This window comes from Uloborus diversus, chromosome 2 (genome assembly GCF_026930045.1).
Source record: "Uloborus diversus isolate 005 chromosome 2, Udiv.v.3.1, whole genome shotgun sequence".
NCBI classification, from domain to species: domain Eukaryota; kingdom Metazoa; phylum Arthropoda; class Arachnida; order Araneae; family Uloboridae; genus Uloborus; species Uloborus diversus.
The window spans coordinates 3391147-3414438 of record NC_072732.1 but is presented as its reverse complement, the minus strand read 5'-3'; the positions used below and the strand labels follow the sequence as shown (position 1 = coordinate 3414438).

At 47.7% G+C, this 23292-nt stretch overlaps 1 protein-coding gene across 1 annotated transcript; it reads left to right on the top strand.

Moving 5' to 3' along the window:
* Positions 1–21892: 21892 nt before the first annotated feature.
* LOC129217756 (zinc finger protein castor homolog 1-like) lies at positions 21893–22690 on the top strand. The gene is given in 1 exon segment (XM_054852094.1): positions 21893–22690. A coding segment is annotated over 1 exon segment (798 nt).
* Positions 22691–23292: the final 602 nt, after the last annotated feature.

The window sequence follows — 23292 nt, the reverse complement described above, 5'->3', positions numbered from 1 at the left end:
ACTGACTGACGTAGTGACTGACTGACTGACTGACGTACTGACTGACGTACTGACAGACTGACGTACTGACTGACATACTGACTGACGTAGTGACTGACTGACTGACTGACGTACTGACTGACGTACTGACTGTCGTACTGACTGACGTACTGACGTACTTACTGACTGACGTATTGAATGATTGACTGACTGACGTACTGACTGACGTAGTGACTGACTGACTGACTGACGTTCTGACTGACGTACTGACAGACTGACGTACTGACTGACTGACTGACAGACGTACTGACTGACGTACTGACTGTCGTACTGACTGACGTACAGACGTACTTACTGACTGACGTACTGACTGACGTACTGAATGATTGACTGACTGACGTACTGACTGACGTAGTGACTGAGTAACTGACTGACGTACTGACTGACGTACTGACAGACTGACGTACTGACTGACGTACTGACTGACGTACTGAATGATTGACTGACTGACGTACTGACTGACTGACTGACGTACTGACTGACATGCTGACTGTCTGAAGGACTGACTGACGTACTGACTGACTGACTGACGTACTGACTGACGTGCTGACGTACTGACTGACTGACTGACTGACGTACTGACAGACTGACGTACTGAATGACTGATATACTGACTCACGGACTGACTGACTGACGTATTGACTGACTGACTGACTGACTGACTGACGTACTGACTGACGTACTGACTGACGGAAGAACTGACTGACTGACATACTGATTGACGTACTGACTGACTGACGTTCTGACTGACTGAATGACTGACGTACTTACTGACTGACCTACTGACTGACGTACTGAATGATTGACTGACTGACGTACTGACTGACGTACTGACTGACGTACTGGCTGACGTAGTGACTGACTAACTGACTGACGTACTGACTGACGTACTGACAGACTGACGTACTGACTGACGTATTGACTGACTGACTGACTGACTGACTGACGTACTGACTGACTGACTGACTGACTGACGTACTGACTGACTGACGTGCTGACTGACGGAAGAACTGACTGACTGACTGACATACTCACTGACGTACTGACTGACTGACGTACTGACTGACTGAATGACTGACGTACTGACTGACTGACTGACGTACTGACAGACTGACTGACTTACTGACAGACTGACGTACTGACAGACTGACGTACTGACTGACGTACTGACTGACGTACTGACTGACGTACTGACTGACGGACTGACTGACTGATGTACTGACAGACTGACGTACTGACAGACTGAAGCACTGCCTGACTGATGTACTGACAGACTGACGTACTGACTGACTAATGTACTGACCGACAGACTGACTGACTGATGTACTGTCTGACTGACTGACGTACTAACTGACGTACTGACTGACTGACTGATTTACTGACTGACGGACTGACTGACTAACGTACTGACTGACGGACTGACTGACTGACGTACTGACTGACGGACAGACTGACTGACGTACTTACTGAATGACGTACTTACTGACTGACGGATTTACTGACTGACGAACTGACTGACTGAAGTACTGAGTGACGAACGGACTGACTGACGTACTGACTGATGTACTGACTGACGGACTGACTGGCTGACGTACTGACTGACGTACTGACTGACTTACTTACTGACTGACTGATGTACTGACTGACGGACTGACTGACTGACGTACTGACTGACGTACTTACTTACTGACCGACTGACTGACTGACGTACTGACTGACGGACGGACTGACTGACGGACTGACTGATGTACTGACTGACGGACTGACTGGCTGACGTACTGACTGACGTACTGACTGACTTACTTACTGACTGATGTACTGACCTACTGACAGACTGACGTACTGACTGACCGATGGACTGACTGACTGACGTACTGACTGACCGATGGACTGACGAACTGACTGACTGACTGCCGTACTGACTGACGTACTGACAGACTGATGTACTGACGTACTGACAGGCTGACGTACTGACTGACTGATGTACTGACCGACGGACTGACTGACTGACTGTCTGACGTACTTACTGACGGACTGACTGATGTACTAACTGACTGACTGACGTACTGAGTGACTGACGTAGTGACTGACGTACTGACTGACGGCTGTACTGACTGACCGACTGACTGTCGTACTGACTGACGGACTGACTGACTGACGTACTGACTGACGTACTTACTTACTGACCGACTGACTGACTGACGTACTGACTGACGAACGGACTGACTGACGGACTGACTGATGTACTGTTTGACGGACTGACTGGCTGACGTACTGACTGACGTACTGACTGACTTACTTACTGACTGATGTACTGACTGACGGACTGACTGGCTGACGTACTGACTGACGTACTGACTGACTTACTTACTGACTGATGTACTGACCTACTGACAGACTGACGTACTGACTGACCGATGGACTGACTGACTAACGTACTGACTGACCGATGGACTGACGAACTGACTGACTGACTGCCGTACTGACTGACGTACTGACAGACTGATGTACTGACGTACTGACAGGCTGACGTACTGACTGACTGATGTACTGACCGACGGACTGACTGACTGACTGTCTGACGTACTTACTGACGGACTGACTGATGTACTGACTGACGGACTGACTGGCTGACGTACTGACTCACGTACTGACTGACTTACTTACTGACTGATGTACTGACCTACTGACAGACTGACTTACTGACTGACCGATGGACTGACTGACTGACGTACTGACTGACCGATGGACTGACGAACTGACTGACTGACTGCCGTACTGACTGACGTACTGACAGACTGATGTACTGACGTACTGACAGGCTGACGTACTGACTGACTGATGTACTGACCGACGGACTGACTGACTGACTGTCTGACGTACTTACTGACGGACTGACTGATGTACTAACTGACTGACTGACGTACTGAGTGACTGACGTAGTGACTGACGTACTGACTGACGGCTGTACTGACTGACCGACTGACTGTCGTACTGACTGACGTACTGACTGACGTACTTACTTACTGACCGACTGACTGACTGACGTACTGACTGACGAACGGACTGACTGACGGACTGACTGATGTACTGTTTGACGGACTGACTGGCTGACGTACTGACTGACGTACTGACTGACTTACTTACTGACTGATGTACTGACTGACGGACTGACTGGCTGACGTACTGACTGACGTACTGACTGACTTACTTACTGACTGATGTACTGACCTACTGACAGACTGACGTACTGACTGACCGATGGACTGACTGACTGACGTACTGACTGACCGATGGACTGACGAACTGACTGACTGACTGACGTACTGACAGACTGATGTACTGACGTACTGACAGGCTGACGTACTGACTGACTGATGTACTGACCGACGGACTGACTGACTGACTGTCTGACGTACTTACTGACGGACTGACTGATGTACTAACTGACTGACTGACGTACTGAGTGACTGACGTAGTGACTGACGTACTGACTGACGGCTGTACTGACTGACCGACTGACTGTCGTACTGACTGACAGAGTGACTGACTTACGTACTGACTGACGTACTGACTGATGTACTGACTGACGGACTGACTGACTGACGTAGTGACTGACTGACTGACTGACGTAGTGTCTGACGTACTGCTGACTGACTGACGTACTGACTGACTGACTGACCGACTGACGTACGTACTGACTGACTGTCTGACGTACTGACTGACCGACTGACGTACGTACTGACTGACTGACGTACGTACTCACTGACTGTCTGACGTACTGACTGACCGACTGACGTACGTACTGACTGACTGACGTACTGACTGATTGACCCGACTGACGTACTTACTGCCTGACAGACGTACTGACTGACGTACTGACGGTCTGACGGATTGACTGATGTACTGACTGACTAACTGACGTACTGACTGTCTAACTGACGGTCTGACTGTTTGACGTACTGACTCACTAACTGACGGTCTGACTGACTGACGTACTGACTGACTGACTGACGTACTGACTGACTGACTGACGGACTGACTGACTGACGTACTGACTGACGGACTGATAGACTGACTGACACACTGACTGACTGACGGACTGACGGAGTGACTATCGTACTGACTGACGTACTGACTGACTAACGTACTAACTGACTGACAGACTGACGTACTGACAGACTGACGTACTGACTGACTGATGGACTGACTGACTGACGGATTGACTGACGTACTGACTGATGTACTGACTGACTGACTGACGTTCTGAGTGACTGATAGACTGACGTACTGACTGACGTACTGACTGACGTACTGACTGTCGTACTGACTGACGTACTGAAAGACTGACGTACTGACTGACGTAGTGACTGACTGACTGACAGACGTACTGACTGACGTACTGACAGACTGACGTACTGACGGACATACTGACTGACGTAGTGACTGACTGACTGACTGACGTACTGACTGACGTACTGACGTACTTACAGACTGACGTACTGAATGATTGACTGACTGACGTACTGACTGACGTAGTGACTGACTGACTGACTGACGTACTGACTGACGTACTGACAGACTGACGTAATGACTGACGTAGTGACTGACTGACTGACTGACGTACTGACTGACGTACTGTCTGTCGTACTGACTGACGTACTGACGTACTTACTGACTGACGTACTGACTGACGTACTGAATGATTTACTGACGTACTGACTGACGTACTGACTGACGTAGTGACTGAGTAACTGACTGACGTACTGACTGACGTACTGACAGACTGACGTACTGACTGACGTACTGAATGATTGACTGACTGACGTACTGACTGAATGACTGACGTACTGACTGACATGTTGACTGTCTGACGGACTGACTGACGTACTGACTGACTGACTGACGTACTGACTGACGTGCTGACGTACTGACTGACTGACGTACTGACGGACTGACTGACTGACGTATTGACTGACTGACTGACTGACTGACTGACGTACTGACTGACTGACGTACTGACTGACGGAAGAACTGACTGACTGACATACTGACTGACGTACTGACTGACTGACGTACTGACTGACTGAATGACTGACGTACTTACTGACTGACATACTGACTGACGGACTGAATGATTGACTGACTGACGTACTGACTGACGTACTGACTGACGTACTGACTGACTAACTGACTGACGTACTGACTGACGTACTGACTAACGTATTGACTGACTGACTGACTGACTGACTGACGTACTGACTGACTGACTGACTGACTGACGTACTGACTGACTGACGTACTGACTGACGGAAGAACTGACTGACTGACTGACATACTGACTGACGTACTGACTGACTGAGGTACTGACTGACTGAATGACTGACGTACTGACTGATGTACTGACCTACTGACAGACTGACGTACTGACTGACCGATGGACTGACTGACTGACGTACTGACTGACCGATGGACTGACGAACTGACTGACTGACTGCCGTACTGACTGACGTACTGACAGACTGATGTACTGACGTACTGACAGGCTGACGTACTGACTGACTGATGTACTGACCGACGGACTGACTGACTGACTGTCTGACGTACTTACTGACGGACTGACTGATGTACTAACTGACTGACTGACGTACTGAGTGACTGACGTAGTGACTGACGTACTGACTGACGGCTGTACTGACTGACCGACTGACTGTCGTACTGACTGACTTACGTACTGACTGACGGACTGACTGACTGATTGACGTACTAACTTACTGACTGACGTACTGAGTGACGTACTGACTGACGGACTGACTGACTGACTGACGTGCTGACTGACGTGCTGACTGACGTGCTGACTGACTGATGTACTGAGTGACTGACTGACTGACGTAGTGACTGACGTACTGATTGACTGACTTACGTACTGACTGACGTACTGACAGACGGACTGACTGACTGACTGACTGACTGACGTAATGACTGACTCACTGACTGACTGACGTACTTACTGACGTAATGAATGACTGACTGACTAACGTACGAACTGACCGACGTACTGACTGACGTACTGACTGCTTGACGTACTAACTGACGTACTGACTGACGTACTGACGTACTGACAGAGTGACGTACTGACTGACTGATGTACAGATCGACGGACTGACTGACGTACTGACTGACTGACTGACGTACTCACTGACGTACTGACTAACGGACTGACGTACTGACTGACTGATGTACTGACCGACGGACTGACTGACTGACTGACTGACTGACTGACGTACTGACTTACTGACTGACGTACTGAGTGAAGTACTGACTGATGTACTGACTGACTGACTGACGTACTGAGTGACGTGCTGACTGACGTGCTGACTGACTGACGTACTGAGTGACTGACTGACTGACGTAGTGACTGACGTACTGATTGACTGACTTACGTACTGACTGACGGACTGACAGACTGACGTACTCACTGACTGATGTACTGACAGACTGACTTACTGACAGACTCACGTACTAACTGACTGATGTACTGACTGACGTACTGACGGACTGATGTACTGACAGACTGACGTACTGATAGACTGACGTACTAACTGACTGAAGTACTGACTGACTGACGGACTGAATGACTGTCGTACTGACTGACGTACTGATTGACGTACTGACTGACTGACTGACGTACGGACTCACTGACGTACTGACTGACTAAAGTACTGACTGACGTACGAACTGACTGACGTACTGACTGACTGACGTACTGACTGACTGACTGACGTACTGACTGACGTACTGAACAACGGACTGACTCATGTACGAACTGACTGACTGACTGACGTACGTACTGACTGCCTCTCTGACGTACTGACTGACCGACTGACGTACGTACTGGCTAACTGACGTACTGACCGACTGACGTACTGACTGAGTGACAGACTGACGTGCTGACAGACTGACGTACTGACTGACTGATGTACTGACTGACTGACGTACGAACTGACTGACGTACTGAGAGACGTACGAACTCACTGACTGACTGACGTACTGACTGCCGTACTAACTGACGTACTGACGTACTGACAGACTGACGTACTGACAGACTGATGTACTGACTGACTGACGTACTGACGTACTGACTGACTGACTGACGTACTGACTGATGTACTGACTGACGGACTGACTGACTGACGTAGTGACTGACTGACTGACTGACGTAGTGTCTGACGTACTGCTGACTGACTGACGTACTGACTGACTGACGTACTGACTGACGTACTGACTGACGTACTGACTAACGGACTGACTGATGTACTGACTGACTGACTGACGTACGTACTGACTGACTGTCTGACGTACTGACTGACCGATTGACGTACGTACTGACTGACTGACGTACTGACTGATTGACCCGACTGACGTACTTACTGCCTGACAGACGTACTGACTGACGTACTGAGGGTCTGACGGATTGACTGATGTACTGACTGACTAACTGACGTACTGACTGTCTAACTGACGGTCTGACTGTTTGACGTACTGACTCACTAACTGACGGTCTGACTGACTGACGTACTGACTGACTGACTGACGTACTGACGGACTGACTGACGGACTGACTGACTGACGTACTGACTGACGGACTGATAGACTGACTGACAGACTGACTGACTGACGGACTGACGGATTGACTGGCGTACTGACTGACGTACTGACTGACTGACGTACTAACTGACTGACAGACTGACGTACTGACAGACTGACGTACTGACTGACTGATGGACTGACTGACTGACGGAATGACTGATGTACTGACTGATGTACTGACTGACTGACTGACGTTCTGAGTGACTGATAGACTGACGTACTGACTGACGTACTGACTGACGTACTGACTGTCGTACTGACTGACGTACTGAAAGACTGACGTACTGACTGACGTAGTGACTGACTGACTGACTGACGTACTGACTGACGTACTGACAGACTGACGTACTGACGGACATACTGACTGACGTAGTGACTGACTGACTGACTGACGTACTGACTGACGTACTGACTGACGTACTGACTGACGTACTGACGTACTTACAGACTGACGTACTGAATGATTGACTGACTGACGTACTGACTGACGTAGTGACTGACTGACTGACTGACGTACTGACTGACGTACTGACAGATTGACGTACTGACTGACGTAGTGACTGACTGACTGACTGACGTACTGACTGTCGTACTGACTGACGTACTGACGTACTTACTGACTGACGTACTGACTGACGTACTGAATGATTTACTGACGTACTGACTGACGTACTGACTGACGTAGTGACTGAGTAACTGACTGACGTACTGACTGACGTACTGACAGACTGACGTACTGACTGACCGATGGACTGACTGACTGACGTACTGACTGACCGATGGACTGACGAACTGACTGACTGACTGCCGTACTGACTGACGTACTGACAGACTGATGTACTGACGTACTGACAGGCTGACGTACTGACTGACTGATGTACTGACCGACGGACTGACTGACTGACTGTCTGACGTACTTACTGACGGACTGACTGATGTACTAACTGACTGACAGACGTACTGACTGACGGCTGTACTGACTGACCGACTGACTGACGGCTGTACTGACTGACCGACTGACTGTCGTACTGACTGACGTGCTGACTGACGTGCTGACTGACTGATGTACTGAGCGACTGACTGACTTACGTACTGACTGACGTACTGACAGACGGGCTGACTGACTGACTCACTGACTGACTGACGTACTTACTGACGTAATGAATGACTGACTGACTGACGTACGAACTGACCGACGTACTGACTGACGTACTGACTGCTTGACGTACTAACTGACGTACTGACTGACGTACTGACGTACTGACAGACTGACGTACTGACTGACTGATGTACAGATCGACGGACTGACTGACTGACGTACTGACTGAGTGACTGACGTACTCACTGACGTACTGACTAACGGACTGACGTACTGACTGACTGATGTACTGACCGACGGACTGACTGACTGACTAACTGACTGACTGACGTACTGACTTACTGACTGACGTACTGAGTGAAGTACTGACTGATGGACTGACTGACTGACTGACGTACTGAGTGACGTGCTGACTGACGTGCAGACTGACTGACGTACTGAGTGACTGACTGACGTAGTGACTGACGTACTGATTGACTGACTTACATACTGACTGACGTACTGACTGACGGACTGACAGACTGACGTACTCACTGACTGATGTACTGACAGACTGACTTACTGACAGACTCACGTACTAACTGACTGATGTACTGACTGACGGACTGACTGACTGACGTACCGACTGACTGACTGACTGACGTACTGACTGACTGATGTACTGACAGACTGACGTACTGACAGACTGACGTACTAACTGACTGATGTACTGACTGACTGACGGACTGAATGACTGTCGTACTGACTGACGTACTGATTGACGTACTGACTGACTGACTGACGTACGGACTCACTGACGTACTGACTGACTAAAGTACTGACTGACGTACGAACTGACTGACGTACTGACTGACTGACGTACTGACTGACTGACTGACGTACTGACTGACGTACTGAATAACGGACTGACTCATGTACGAACTGACTGACTGACGTACGTACTGACTGCCTCAGTGACGTACTGACTGACCGACTGACGTACGTACTGGCTAACTGACGTACTGACCGACTGACGTACTGACTGAGTGACAGACTGACGTGCTGACAGACTGACGTACTGACTGACTGATGTACTGACTGACTGACGTACTGACAGACGTACGAACTGACTGACTAACTGACGTACTGACTGACGTAGTAACTGACGTACTGACGTACTGACAGACTGACGTACTGACAGACTGATGTACTGACTGACTGACGAACTGACGTACTGACTGACTGACTGACGTACTGACTGATGTACTGACTGACGGACTGACTGACTGACGTAGTGACTGACTGACTGACTGACGTAGTGTCTGACGTACTGCTGACTGACTGACGTACTGACTGACTGACTGACCGACTGACGTACTGACTAACGGACTGACTGATGTACTGACTGACTGACTGACGTACGTACTGACTGACTGTCTGACGTACTGACTGACCGACTGACGTACGTACTGACTGACTGACGTACTGACTGACTGACTAACTGACGTACTGACTGTCTAACTGACGGTCTGACTGTTTGACGTACTGACTCACTAACTGACGGTCTGACTGACTGACGTACTGACTTACTGACTGACGTACTGACTGACCGACTGACGGACTGACTGACTGACGTACTGACTGACGGACTGATAGACTGACTGACAGACTGACTGACTGACGGACTGACGGACTGACTGGCGTACTGACTGACGTACTGACTGACTGACGTAATAACTGACTGACAGACTGACGTACTGACAGACTGACGTACTGACTGACTGATGGACTGACAGACTGACGTACTCACTGACTGATATACTGACAGACTGACTAACTGACAGACTCACGTACTAACTGACTGATGTACTGACTGACGGACTGAATGACTGACGTACTGACTGACGTACTGATTGACGTACTGACTGACTGACTGACGTACGGACTCACTGACGTTCTGACAGACTGATGTACTGACTGACTGACGTACTGACGTACTGACTGACTGACTGACGTACTGACTGATGTCCTGACTGACGGACTGACTGACTGACGTAGTGACTGACTGACTGACTGACGTAGTGTCTGACGTACTGCTGACTGACTGACGTACTGACTGATGTCCTGACTGACGGACTGACTGACGGACTGACTGATGTACTGACTGAGTGACTGACGTACGTACTGACTGACTGTCTGACGTACTGACTGACCGACTGACGTACGTACTGACTGACTGACGTACTGACTGATTGACCCGACTGACGTACTTACTGCCTGACAGACGTACTGACTGACGTACTGACGGTCTGACGGATTGACTGATGTACTGACTGACTAACTGACGTACTGACTGACTGACTGACGGACTGACGTACTGACTGACTGACGTACTAACTGACTGACAGACTGACGTACTGACAGACTGACGTACTGACTGACTGATGGACTGACTGACTGACGGATTGACTGACGTACTGACTGACTGACTGATGTACTGACTGACTGACTGACGTTCTGAGTGACTGATAGACTGACGTACTGACTGACGTACTGACTGACATACTGACTGACGTACTGACTGTCGTACTGACTGACGTACTGAAAGACTGACGTACTGACTGACGTAGTGACTGACTGACTGACTGACGTACTGACTGACGTACTGACAGACTGACGTACTGACTGACATACTGACTGACGTAGTGACTGACTGACTGACTGACGTACTGACTGACGTACTGACTGTCGTACTGACTGACGTACTGACGTACTTACTGACTGACGTATTGAATGATTGACTGACTGACGTACTGACTGACGTAGTGACTGACTGACTGACTGACGTTCTGACTGACGTACTGACAGACTGACGTACTGACTGACTGACTGACTGACGTACTGACTGACGTACTGACTGTCGTACTGACTGACGTACAGACGTACTTACTGACTGACGTACTGACTGACGTACTGAATGATTGACTGACTGACGTACTGACTGACGTAGTGACTGAGTAACTGACTGACGTACTGACTGACGTACTGACAGACTGACGTACTGACTGACGTACTGACTGACGTACTGAATGATTGACTGACTGACGTACTGACTGACTGACTGACGTACTGACTGACATGCTGACTGTCTGAAGGACTGACTGACGTACTGACTGACTGACTGACGTACTGACTGACGTGCTGACGTACTGACTGACTGACTGACTGACGTACTGACAGACTGACGTACTGAATGACTGATATACTGACTCACGGACTGACTGACTGACGTATTGACTGACTGACTGACTGACTGACTGACGTACTGACTGACGTACTGACTGACGGAAGAACTGACTGACTGACATACTGATTGACGTACTGACTGACTGACGTTCTGACTGACTGAATGACTGACGTACTTACTGACTGACCTACTGACTGACGTACTGAATGATTGACTGACTGACGTACTGACTGACGTACTGACTGACGTACTGGCTGACGTAGTGACTGACTAACTGACTGACGTACTGACTGACGTACTGACAGACTGACGTACTGACTGACGTATTGACTGACTGACTGACTGACTGACTGACGTACTGACTGACTGACTGACTGACTGACGTACTGACTGACTGACGTGCTGACTGACGGAAGAACTGACTGACTGACTGACATACTCACTGACGTACTGACTGACTGACGTACTGACTGACTGAATGACTGACGTACTGACTGACTGACTGACGTACTGACAGACTGACTGACTTACTGACAGACTGACGTACTGACAGACTGACGTACTGACTGACGTACTGACTGACGTACTGACTGACGTACTGACTGACGGACTGACTGACTGATGTACTGACAGACTGACGTACTGACAGACTGAAGCACTGCCTGACTGATGTACTGACAGACTGACGTACTGACTGACTAATGTACTGACCGACAGACTGACTGACTGATGTACTGTCTGACTGACTGACGTACTAACTGACGTACTGACTGACTGACTGATTTACTGACTGACGGACTGACTGACTAACGTACTGACTGACGGACTGACTGACTGACGTACTGACTGACGGACAGACTGACTGACGTACTTACTGAATGACGTACTTACTGACTGACGGATTTACTGACTGACGAACTGACTGACTGAAGTACTGAGTGACGAACGGACTGACTGACGTACTGACTGATGTACTGACTGACGGACTGACTGGCTGACGTACTGACTGACGTACTGACTGACTTACTTACTGACTGACTGATGTACTGACTGACGGACTGACTGACTGACGTACTGACTGACGTACTTACTTACTGACCGACTGACTGACTGACGTACTGACTGACGGACGGACTGACTGACGGACTGACTGATGTACTGACTGACGGACTGACTGGCTGACGTACTGACTGACGTACTGACTGACTTACTTACTGACTGACTGCCGTACTGACTGACGTACTGACAGACTGATGTACTGACGTACTGACAGGCTGACGTACTGACTGACTGATGTACTGACCGACGGACTGACTGACTGACTGTCTGACGTACTTACTGACGGACTGACTGATGTACTAACTGACTGACTGACGTACTGAGTGACTGACGTAGTGACTGACGTACTGACTGACGGCTGTACTGACTGACCGACTGACTGTCGTACTGACTGACGGACTGACTGACTGACGTACTGACTGACGTACTTACTTACTGACCGACTGACTGACTGACGTACTGACTGACGAACGGACTGACTGACGGACTGACTGATGTACTGTTTGACGGACTGACTGGCTGACGTACTGACTGACGTACTGACTGACTTACTTACTGACTGATGTACTGACTGACGGACTGACTGGCTGACGTACTGACTGACGTACTGACTGACTTACTTACTGACTGATGTACTGACCTACTGACAGACTGACGTACTGACTGACCGATGGACTGACTGACTAACGTACTGACTGACCGATGGACTGACGAACTGACTGACTGACTGCCGTACTGACTGACGTACTGACAGACTGATGTACTGACGTACTGACAGGCTGACGTACTGACTGACTGATGTACTGACCGACGGACTGACTGACTGACTGTCTGACGTACTTACTGACGGACTGACTGATGTACTGACTGACGGACTGACTGGCTGACGTACTGACTCACGTACTGACTGACTTACTTACTGACTGATGTACTGACCTACTGACAGACTGACTTACTGACTGACCGATGGACTGACTGACTGACGTACTGACTGACCGATGGACTGACGAACTGACTGACTGACTGCCGTACTGACTGACGTACTGACAGACTGATGTACTGACGTACTGACAGGCTGACGTACTGACTGACTGATGTACTGACCGACGGACTGACTGACTGACTGTCTGACGTACTTACTGACGGACTGACTGATGTACTAACTGACTGACTGACGTACTGAGTGACTGACGTAGTGACTGACGTACTGACTGACGGCTGTACTGACTGACCGACTGACTGTCGTACTGACTGACGTACTGACTGACGTACTTACTTACTGACCGACTGACTGACTGACGTACTGACTGACGAACGGACTGACTGACGGACTGACTGATGTACTGTTTGACGGACTGACTGGCTGACGTACTGACTGACGTACTGACTGACTTACTTACTGACTGATGTACTGACTGACGGACTGACTGGCTGACGTACTGACTGACGTACTGACTGACTTACTTACTGACTGATGTACTGACCTACTGACAGACTGACGTACTGACTGACCGATGGACTGACTGACTGACGTACTGACTGACCGATGGACTGACGAACTGACTGACTGACTGACGTACTGACAGACTGATGTACTGACGTACTGACAGGCTGACGTACTGACTGACTGATGTACTGACCGACGGACTGACTGACTGACTGTCTGACGTACTTACTGACGGACTGACTGATGTACTAACTGACTGACTGACGTACTGAGTGACTGACGTAGTGACTGACGTACTGACTGACGGCTGTACTGACTGACCGACTGACTGTCGTACTGACTGACAGAGTGACTGACTTACGTACTGACTGACGTACTGACTGATGTACTGACTGACGGACTGACTGACTGACGTAGTGACTGACTGACTGACTGACGTAGTGTCTGACGTACTGCTGACTGACTGACGTACTGACTGACTGACTGACCGACTGACGTACGTACTGACTGACTGTCTGACGTACTGACTGACCGACTGACGTACGTACTGACTGACTGACGTACGTACTCACTGACTGTCTGACGTACTGACTGACCGACTGACGTACGTACTGACTGACTGACGTACTGACTGATTGACCCGACTGACGTACTTACTGCCTGACAGACGTACTGACTGACGTACTGACGGTCTGACGGATTGACTGATGTACTGACTGACTAACTGACGTACTGACTGTCTAACTGACGGTCTGACTGTTTGACGTACTGACTCACTAACTGACGGTCTGACTGACTGACGTACTGACTGACTGACTGACGTACTGACTGACTGACTGACGGACTGACTGACTGACGTACTGACTGACGGACTGATAGACTGACTGACACACTGACTGACTGACGGACTGACGGAGTGACTATCGTACTGACTGACGTACTGACTGACTAACGTACTAACTGACTGACAGACTGACGTACTGACAGACTGACGTACTGACTGACTGATGGACTGACTGACTGACGGATTGACTGACGTACTGACTGATGTACTGACTGACTGACTGACGTTCTGAGTGACTGATAGACTGACGTACTGACTGACGTACTGACTGACGTACTGACTGTCGTACTGACTGACGTACTGAAAGACTGACGTACTGACTGACGTAGTGACTGACTGACTGACAGACGTACTGACTGACGTACTGACAGACTGACGTACTGACGGACATACTGACTGACGTAGTGACTGACTGACTGACTGACGTACTGACTGACGTACTGACGTACTTACAGACTGACGTACTGAATGATTGACTGACTGACGTACTGACTGACGTAGTGACTGACTGACTGACTGACGTACTGACTGACGTACTGACAGACTGACGTAATGACTGACGTAGTGACTGACTGACTGACTGACGTACTGACTGACGTACTGACTGTCGTACTGACTGACGTACTGACGTACTTACTGACTGACGTACTGACTGACGTACTGAATGATTTACTGACGTACTGACTGACGTACTGACTGACGTAGTGACTGAGTAACTGACTGACGTACTGACTGACGTACTGACAGACTGACGTACTGACTGACGTACTGAATGATTGACTGACTGACGTACTGACTGAATGACTGACGTACTGACTGACATGTTGACTGTCTGACGGACTGACTGACGTACTGACTGACTGACTGACGTACTGACTGACGTGCTGACGTACTGACTGACTGACGTACTGACGGACTGACTGACTGACGTATTGACTGACTGACTGACTGACTGACTGACGTACTGACTGACTGACGTACTGACTGACGGAAGAACTGACTGACTGACATACTGACTGACGTACTGACTGACTGACGTACTGACTGACTGAATGACTGACGTACTTACTGACTGACATACTGACTGACGGACTGAATGATTGACTGACTGACGTACTGACTGACGTACTGACTGACGTACTGACTGACTAACTGACTGACGTACTGACTGACGTACTGACTAACGTATTGACTGACTGACTGACTGACTGACTGACGTACTGACTGACTGACTGACTGACTGACGTACTGACTGACTGACGTACTGACTGACGGAAGAACTGACTGACTGACTGACATACTGACTGACGTACTGACTGACTGAGGTACTGACTGACTGAATGACTGACGTACTGACTGATGTACTGACCTACTGACAGACTGACGTACTGACTGACCGATGGACTGACTGACTGACGTACTGACTGACCGATGGACTGACGAACTGACTGACTGACTGCCGTACTGACTGACGTACTGACAGACTGATGTACTGACGTACTGACAGGCTGACGTACTGACTGACTGATGTACTGACCGACGGACTGACTGACTGACTGTCTGACGTACTTACTGACGGACTGACTGATGTACTAACTGACTGACTGACGTACTGAGTGACTGACGTAGTGACTGACGTACTGACTGACGGCTGTACTGACTGACCGACTGACTGTCGTACTGACTGACTTACGTACTGACTGACGGACTGACTGACTGATTGACGTACTAACTTACTGACTGACGTACTGAGTGACGTACTGACTGACGGACTGACTGACTGACTGACGTGCTGACTGACGTGCTGACTGACGTGCTGACTGACTGATGTACTGAGTGACTGACTGACTGACGTAGTGACTGACGTACTGATTGACTGACTTACGTACTGACTGACGTACTGACAGACGGACTGACTGACTGACTGACTGACTGACGTAATGACTGACTCACTGACTGACTGACGTACTTACTGACGTAATGAATGACTGACTGACTAACGTACGAACTGACCGACGTACTGACTGACGTACTGACTGCTTGACGTACTAACTGACGTACTGACTGACGTACTGACGTACTGACAGAGTGACGTACTGACTGACTGATGTACAGATCGACGGACTGACTGACGTACTGACTGACTGACTGACGTACTCACTGACGTACTGACTAACGGACTGACGTACTGACTGACTGATGTACTGACCGACGGACTGACTGACTGACTGACTGACTGACTGACGTACTGACTTACTGACTGACGTACTGAGTGAAGTACTGACTGATGTACTGACTGACTGACTGACGTACTGAGTGACGTGCTGACTGACGTGCTGACTGACTGACGTACTGAGTGACTGACTGACTGACGTAGTGACTGACGTACTGATTGACTGACTTACGTACTGACTGACGGACTGACAGACTGACGTACTCACTGACTGATGTACTGACAGACTGACTTACTGACAGACTCACGTACTAACTGACTGATGTACTGACTGACGTACTGACGGACTGATGTACTGACAGACTGACGTACTGATAGACTGACGTACTAACTGACTGAAGTACTGACTGACTGACGGACTGAATGACTGTCGTACTGACTGACGTACTGATTGACGTACTGACTGACTGACTGACGTACGGACTCACTGACGTACTGACTGACTAAAGTACTGACTGACGTACGAACTGACTGACGTACTGACTGACTGACGTACTGACTGACTGACTGACGTACTGACTGACGTACTGAACAACGGACTGACTCATGTACGAACTGACTGACTGACTGACGTACGTACTGACTGCCTCTCTGACGTACTGACTGACCGACTGACGTACGTACTGGCTAACTGACGTACTGACCGACTGACGTACTGACTGAGTGACAGACTGACGTGCTGACAGACTGACGTACTGACTGACTGATGTACTGACTGACTGACGTACGAACTGACTGACGTACTGAGAGACGTACGAACTCACTGACTGACTGACGTACTGACTGCCGTACTAACTGACGTACTGACGTACTGACAGACTGACGTACTGACAGACTGATGTACTGACTGACTGACGTACTGACGTACTGACTGACTGACTGACGTACTGACTGATGTACTGACTGACGGACTGACTGACTGACGTAGTGACTGACTGACTGACTGACGTAGTGTCTGACGTACTGCTGACTGACTGACGTACTGACTGACTGACGTACTGACTGACGTACTGACTGACGTACTGACTAACGGACTGACTGATGTACTGACTGACTGACTGACGTACGTACTGACTGACTGTCTGACGTACTGACTGACCGATTGACGTACGTACTGACTGACTGACGTACTGACTGATTGACCCGACTGACGTACTTACTGCCTGACAGACGTACTGACTGACGTACTGAGGGTCTGACGGATTGACTGATGTACTGACTGACTAACTGACGTACTGACTGTCTAACTGACGGTCTGACTGTTTGACGTACTGACTCACTAACTGACGGTCTGACTGACTGACGTACTGACTGACTGACTGACGTACTGACGGACTGACTGACGGACTGACTGACTGACGTACTGACTGACGGACTGATAGACTGACTGACAGACTGACTGACTGACGGACTGACGGATTGACTGGCGTACTGACTGACGTACTGACTGACTGACGTACTAACTGACTGACAGACTGACGTACTGACAGACTGACGTACTGACTGACTGATGGACTGACTGACTGACGGAATGACTGATGTACTGACTGATGTACTGACTGACTGACTGACGTTCTGAGTGACTGATAGACTGACGTACTGACTGACGTACTGACTGACGTACTGACTGTCGTACTGACTGACGTACTGAAAGACTGACGTACTGACTGACGTAGTGACTGACTGACTGACTGACGTACTGACTGACGTACTGACAGACTGACGTACTGACGGACATACTGACTGACGTAGTGACTGACTGACTGACTGACGTACTGACTGACGTACTGACTGACGTACTGACTGACGTACTGACTGACGTACTGACGTACTTACAGACTGACGTACTGACGTACTTACAGACTGACGTACTGAATGATTGACTGACTGACGTACTGACTGACGTAGTGACTGACTGACTGACTGACGTACTGACTGACGTACTGACAGACTGACGTACTGACTGACGTAGTGACTGACTGACTGACTGACGTACTGACTGACGTACTGACTGTCGTACTGACTGACGTACTGACGTACTTACTGACTGACGTACTGACTGACGTACTGAATGATTTACTGACGTACTGACTGACGTAGTGACTGAGTAACTGACTGACGTACTGACTGACGTACTGACAGACTGACGTACTGACTGACGTACTGAATGATTGACTGACTGACGTACTGACTGACTGACTGACGTACTGACTGACATGCTGACTGTCTGACGGACTGACTGACGTACTGACTGACTGACTGACGTACTGACTGACGTACTGACTGACTGACTGACTGACGTACTGACGGACTGACTGACTGACGTATTGACTGACTGACTGACTGACTGACGTACTGACTGACTGACGTACTGACTGACGGAAGAACTGACTGACTGACATACTGACTGACGTACTGACTGACTGACGTACTGACTGACTGAATGACTGACGTACTTACTGACTGACTGACTGACGTACTGACTGACGTGCTGACGTACTGACTGACTGACTGACTGACGTACTGACGGACTGACTGACTGACGTATTGACTGATTGACTGACTGACTGACTGACGTACTGACTGACGGAAGAACTGACTGACTGACATACTGACTGACGTACTGACTGACTGACGTACTGACTGACTGAATGACTGACGTACTTACTGACTGACATACTGACTGACGGACTGAATGATTGACTGACTGACGTACTGACTGACGTACTGACTGACGTAGTGACTGACTAACTGACTGACGTACTGACTGACGTACTGACAGACTGACGTATTGACTGACGTACTGACTAACGTATTGACTGACTGACTGACTGACTGACTGACGTACTGACTGACTGACGTACTGACTGACGGAAGAACTGACTGACTGACTGACATACTGACTGACGTACTGACTGACTGACGTACTGACTGACTGAATGACTGACGTACTGACGGACTGACTGACTGACGTATTGACTGACTGACTGACTGACTGACTGACGTACTGACTGACTGACGTACTGACTGACGGAAGAACTGACTGACTGACATACTGACTGACGTACTGACTGACTGACGTACTGACTGACTGAATGACTGACGTACTTACTGACTGACATACTGACTGACGGACTGAATGATTGACTGACTGACGTACTGACTGACGTACTGACTGACGTAGTGACTGACTAACTGACTGACGTACTGACTGACGTACTGACAGACTGACGTACTGACTGACGTACTGACTAACGTATTGACTGACTGACTGACTGACTGACTGACGTACTGACTGACTGACTGACTGACTGACGTACTGACTGACTGACGTACTGACTGACGGAAGAACTGACTGACTGACTGACATACTGACTGACGTACTGACTGACTGACGTACTGACTGACTGAATGACTGACGTACTGACTGACTGACTGACGTACTGACAGACTGACTGACTTACTGACAGAGTGACGTACTGACAGACTGACGTACTGACTGACTGATGTAATGACTGACTGACTGACTGACGTACTGACTGACGTACTGATTGACGTACTGACTGGCTGACTGACTGACGTACGAACTGACTGACGTACTGACTGACTGAAGTACTGACTGCCCAGGTAGCATCAACTCATCGGATTTTGCTCGGCCGATCATCGGCTCCTCCTAAACTCATCGCGTAATGCACGCTGATATCGTTGTGATCAGAATCCGAGAACGGTTTTCGATGAGCTGTTTTTTATCGGAAAACTATATCCTTACGATCAAATTTCCCGATGAAAATTTGCCGAGCTGCATTTCATCGGAAAAAGAGATCGTAACGATCAAATTTTCCGATGAAAATTTGCCTAGCTACATTTCATCGGAAAAAGAGATCGTAACGATCAAATTTTCCGATGAAAGTTTTCCTAGCTACATTTCATCGGAAAAAGAGATCGTAACGATCAAATTTTCCGATTAAAATTTGCCGAGCTGCATTTCATCGGAAAACGAGATCTGAAGAAACTTAACTGAATTTATTCTATTCATGAATCCATGATACAAATGTGTTTTGCTGTATTTCAAATATAATTGTAGTTAAATATAAATATATATATATATATATATATATATATATATATATATATATTTAAAACAACTTCGCTTTCATTTAGACTACCCAATACTATTCTTCTTATGTTTAATTTTTTTCTATGTGTAGTATCCAGATGAACAACAGGTTTCTTCTTCTCATCAGCTATTTAGCTGGCACTCTGTGTCTTCAAGCAGTTCTTCATTTCAACCTTCAATGAAGTGCAGCATTGGTGTTAGCAGTACAAACCAAATTCCTTCCAGCAGTGATGGCTTTTACGGTTCTGGACAGTTTGATTGTGGAAATATAGTGGATGGAATTGACAGTGGAAATAAACCTGTTGATATGAAAAGGCAGTTTCCTTTAAAACTAGAAGAAAATAGTGAAGTAAAAAAAATGAAAATGGCTGCCCTAAGAATCTTAAAAGATGAACCTGTGCCTGAAGGATATTCTAGATGTCGCTTTAATGAAGATTGTGGGTATACACACTGTGGTTATCGTGAACACCAAACTCATTTTCACTGTATGAGGAAAGATTGTGGTTATAGCTTTTGTGACAAAACAAGGTTTGTTCAACATACTGCTCGACATGAACGACTTGACACATTGATGGGTGGGGATTTTCAACAGTATCGTGCTAATGTGAATTGTGGCAGACCTGAGTGTATGCATGCTAATACTTTAGGTGCTATGGCAAACAAATCATCTCATTTTCATTGCCTAAAGTGTGACTTTGTGTGTACAGATACAAATAAAGTAGTTGCGCATCGGAGAAAGCATGCGAAAATGGACAGTATTAATGCAGCAGGATTTGAAAAGTACACTCCATCACAAAGCTGTAATATAAGTAATTGTAATCATAATCAAAAACAGACTCATTATCATTGTGTTAAATGTCAGCATGCAGTTTTAGGCCTTTCTCAAATGTCTTCCCACTAATATCGCCATATGGATTGGAAAATGGTGCTCTTATACACAATAACTTTTGAAAACATTGGTATATGTTGGCATTAATACAATCAAAATTGTCTTAGTGATTTTTTTTCTTTTACACAAAACATTTATTGTTTTGTCTCTTTTTGTCTTAGTGATAGTTTATGATGATGTAAAACATCAATGTGATAATCTAGCCGGTGCAGAGCACTTTAATCATGTGCCTTCTGAAATGTTTGAAACCTACAAGCCATGTGAAAAAAAAAAGTTGGGAAAAAAAGATAATTTCTTATATTGTATTAAAAAATAAGGATACAGAAAGGTAATTATATTTTCGAAAAGCAACACTTGTCCGGAAAATAGAAAGTTTCGATTTTTTGTTAAAAATTGCAATGGCTTGCTCATTCACAGTTGGGACTTTACATTGAAAATATGTTTATAAGCGTTATATGTGTTAAATGGAGGAATGGGATATGAATATAATTAAGGGTGCAATAATGACAGATCCTAATGTCTATACTCTAGCATTCCTTCTTGGAACAAGTAGTGTGGTGCAATATTTCAATATAGTGCCAAATGTTTTCCTCTTTTTTTGATTTTTTTTATAAATTATGTATCAACAGCTTGTAGTTTTTAGTGATATTATGTGTTGAATTTATGTAACTATTCTCCACAATTAATTT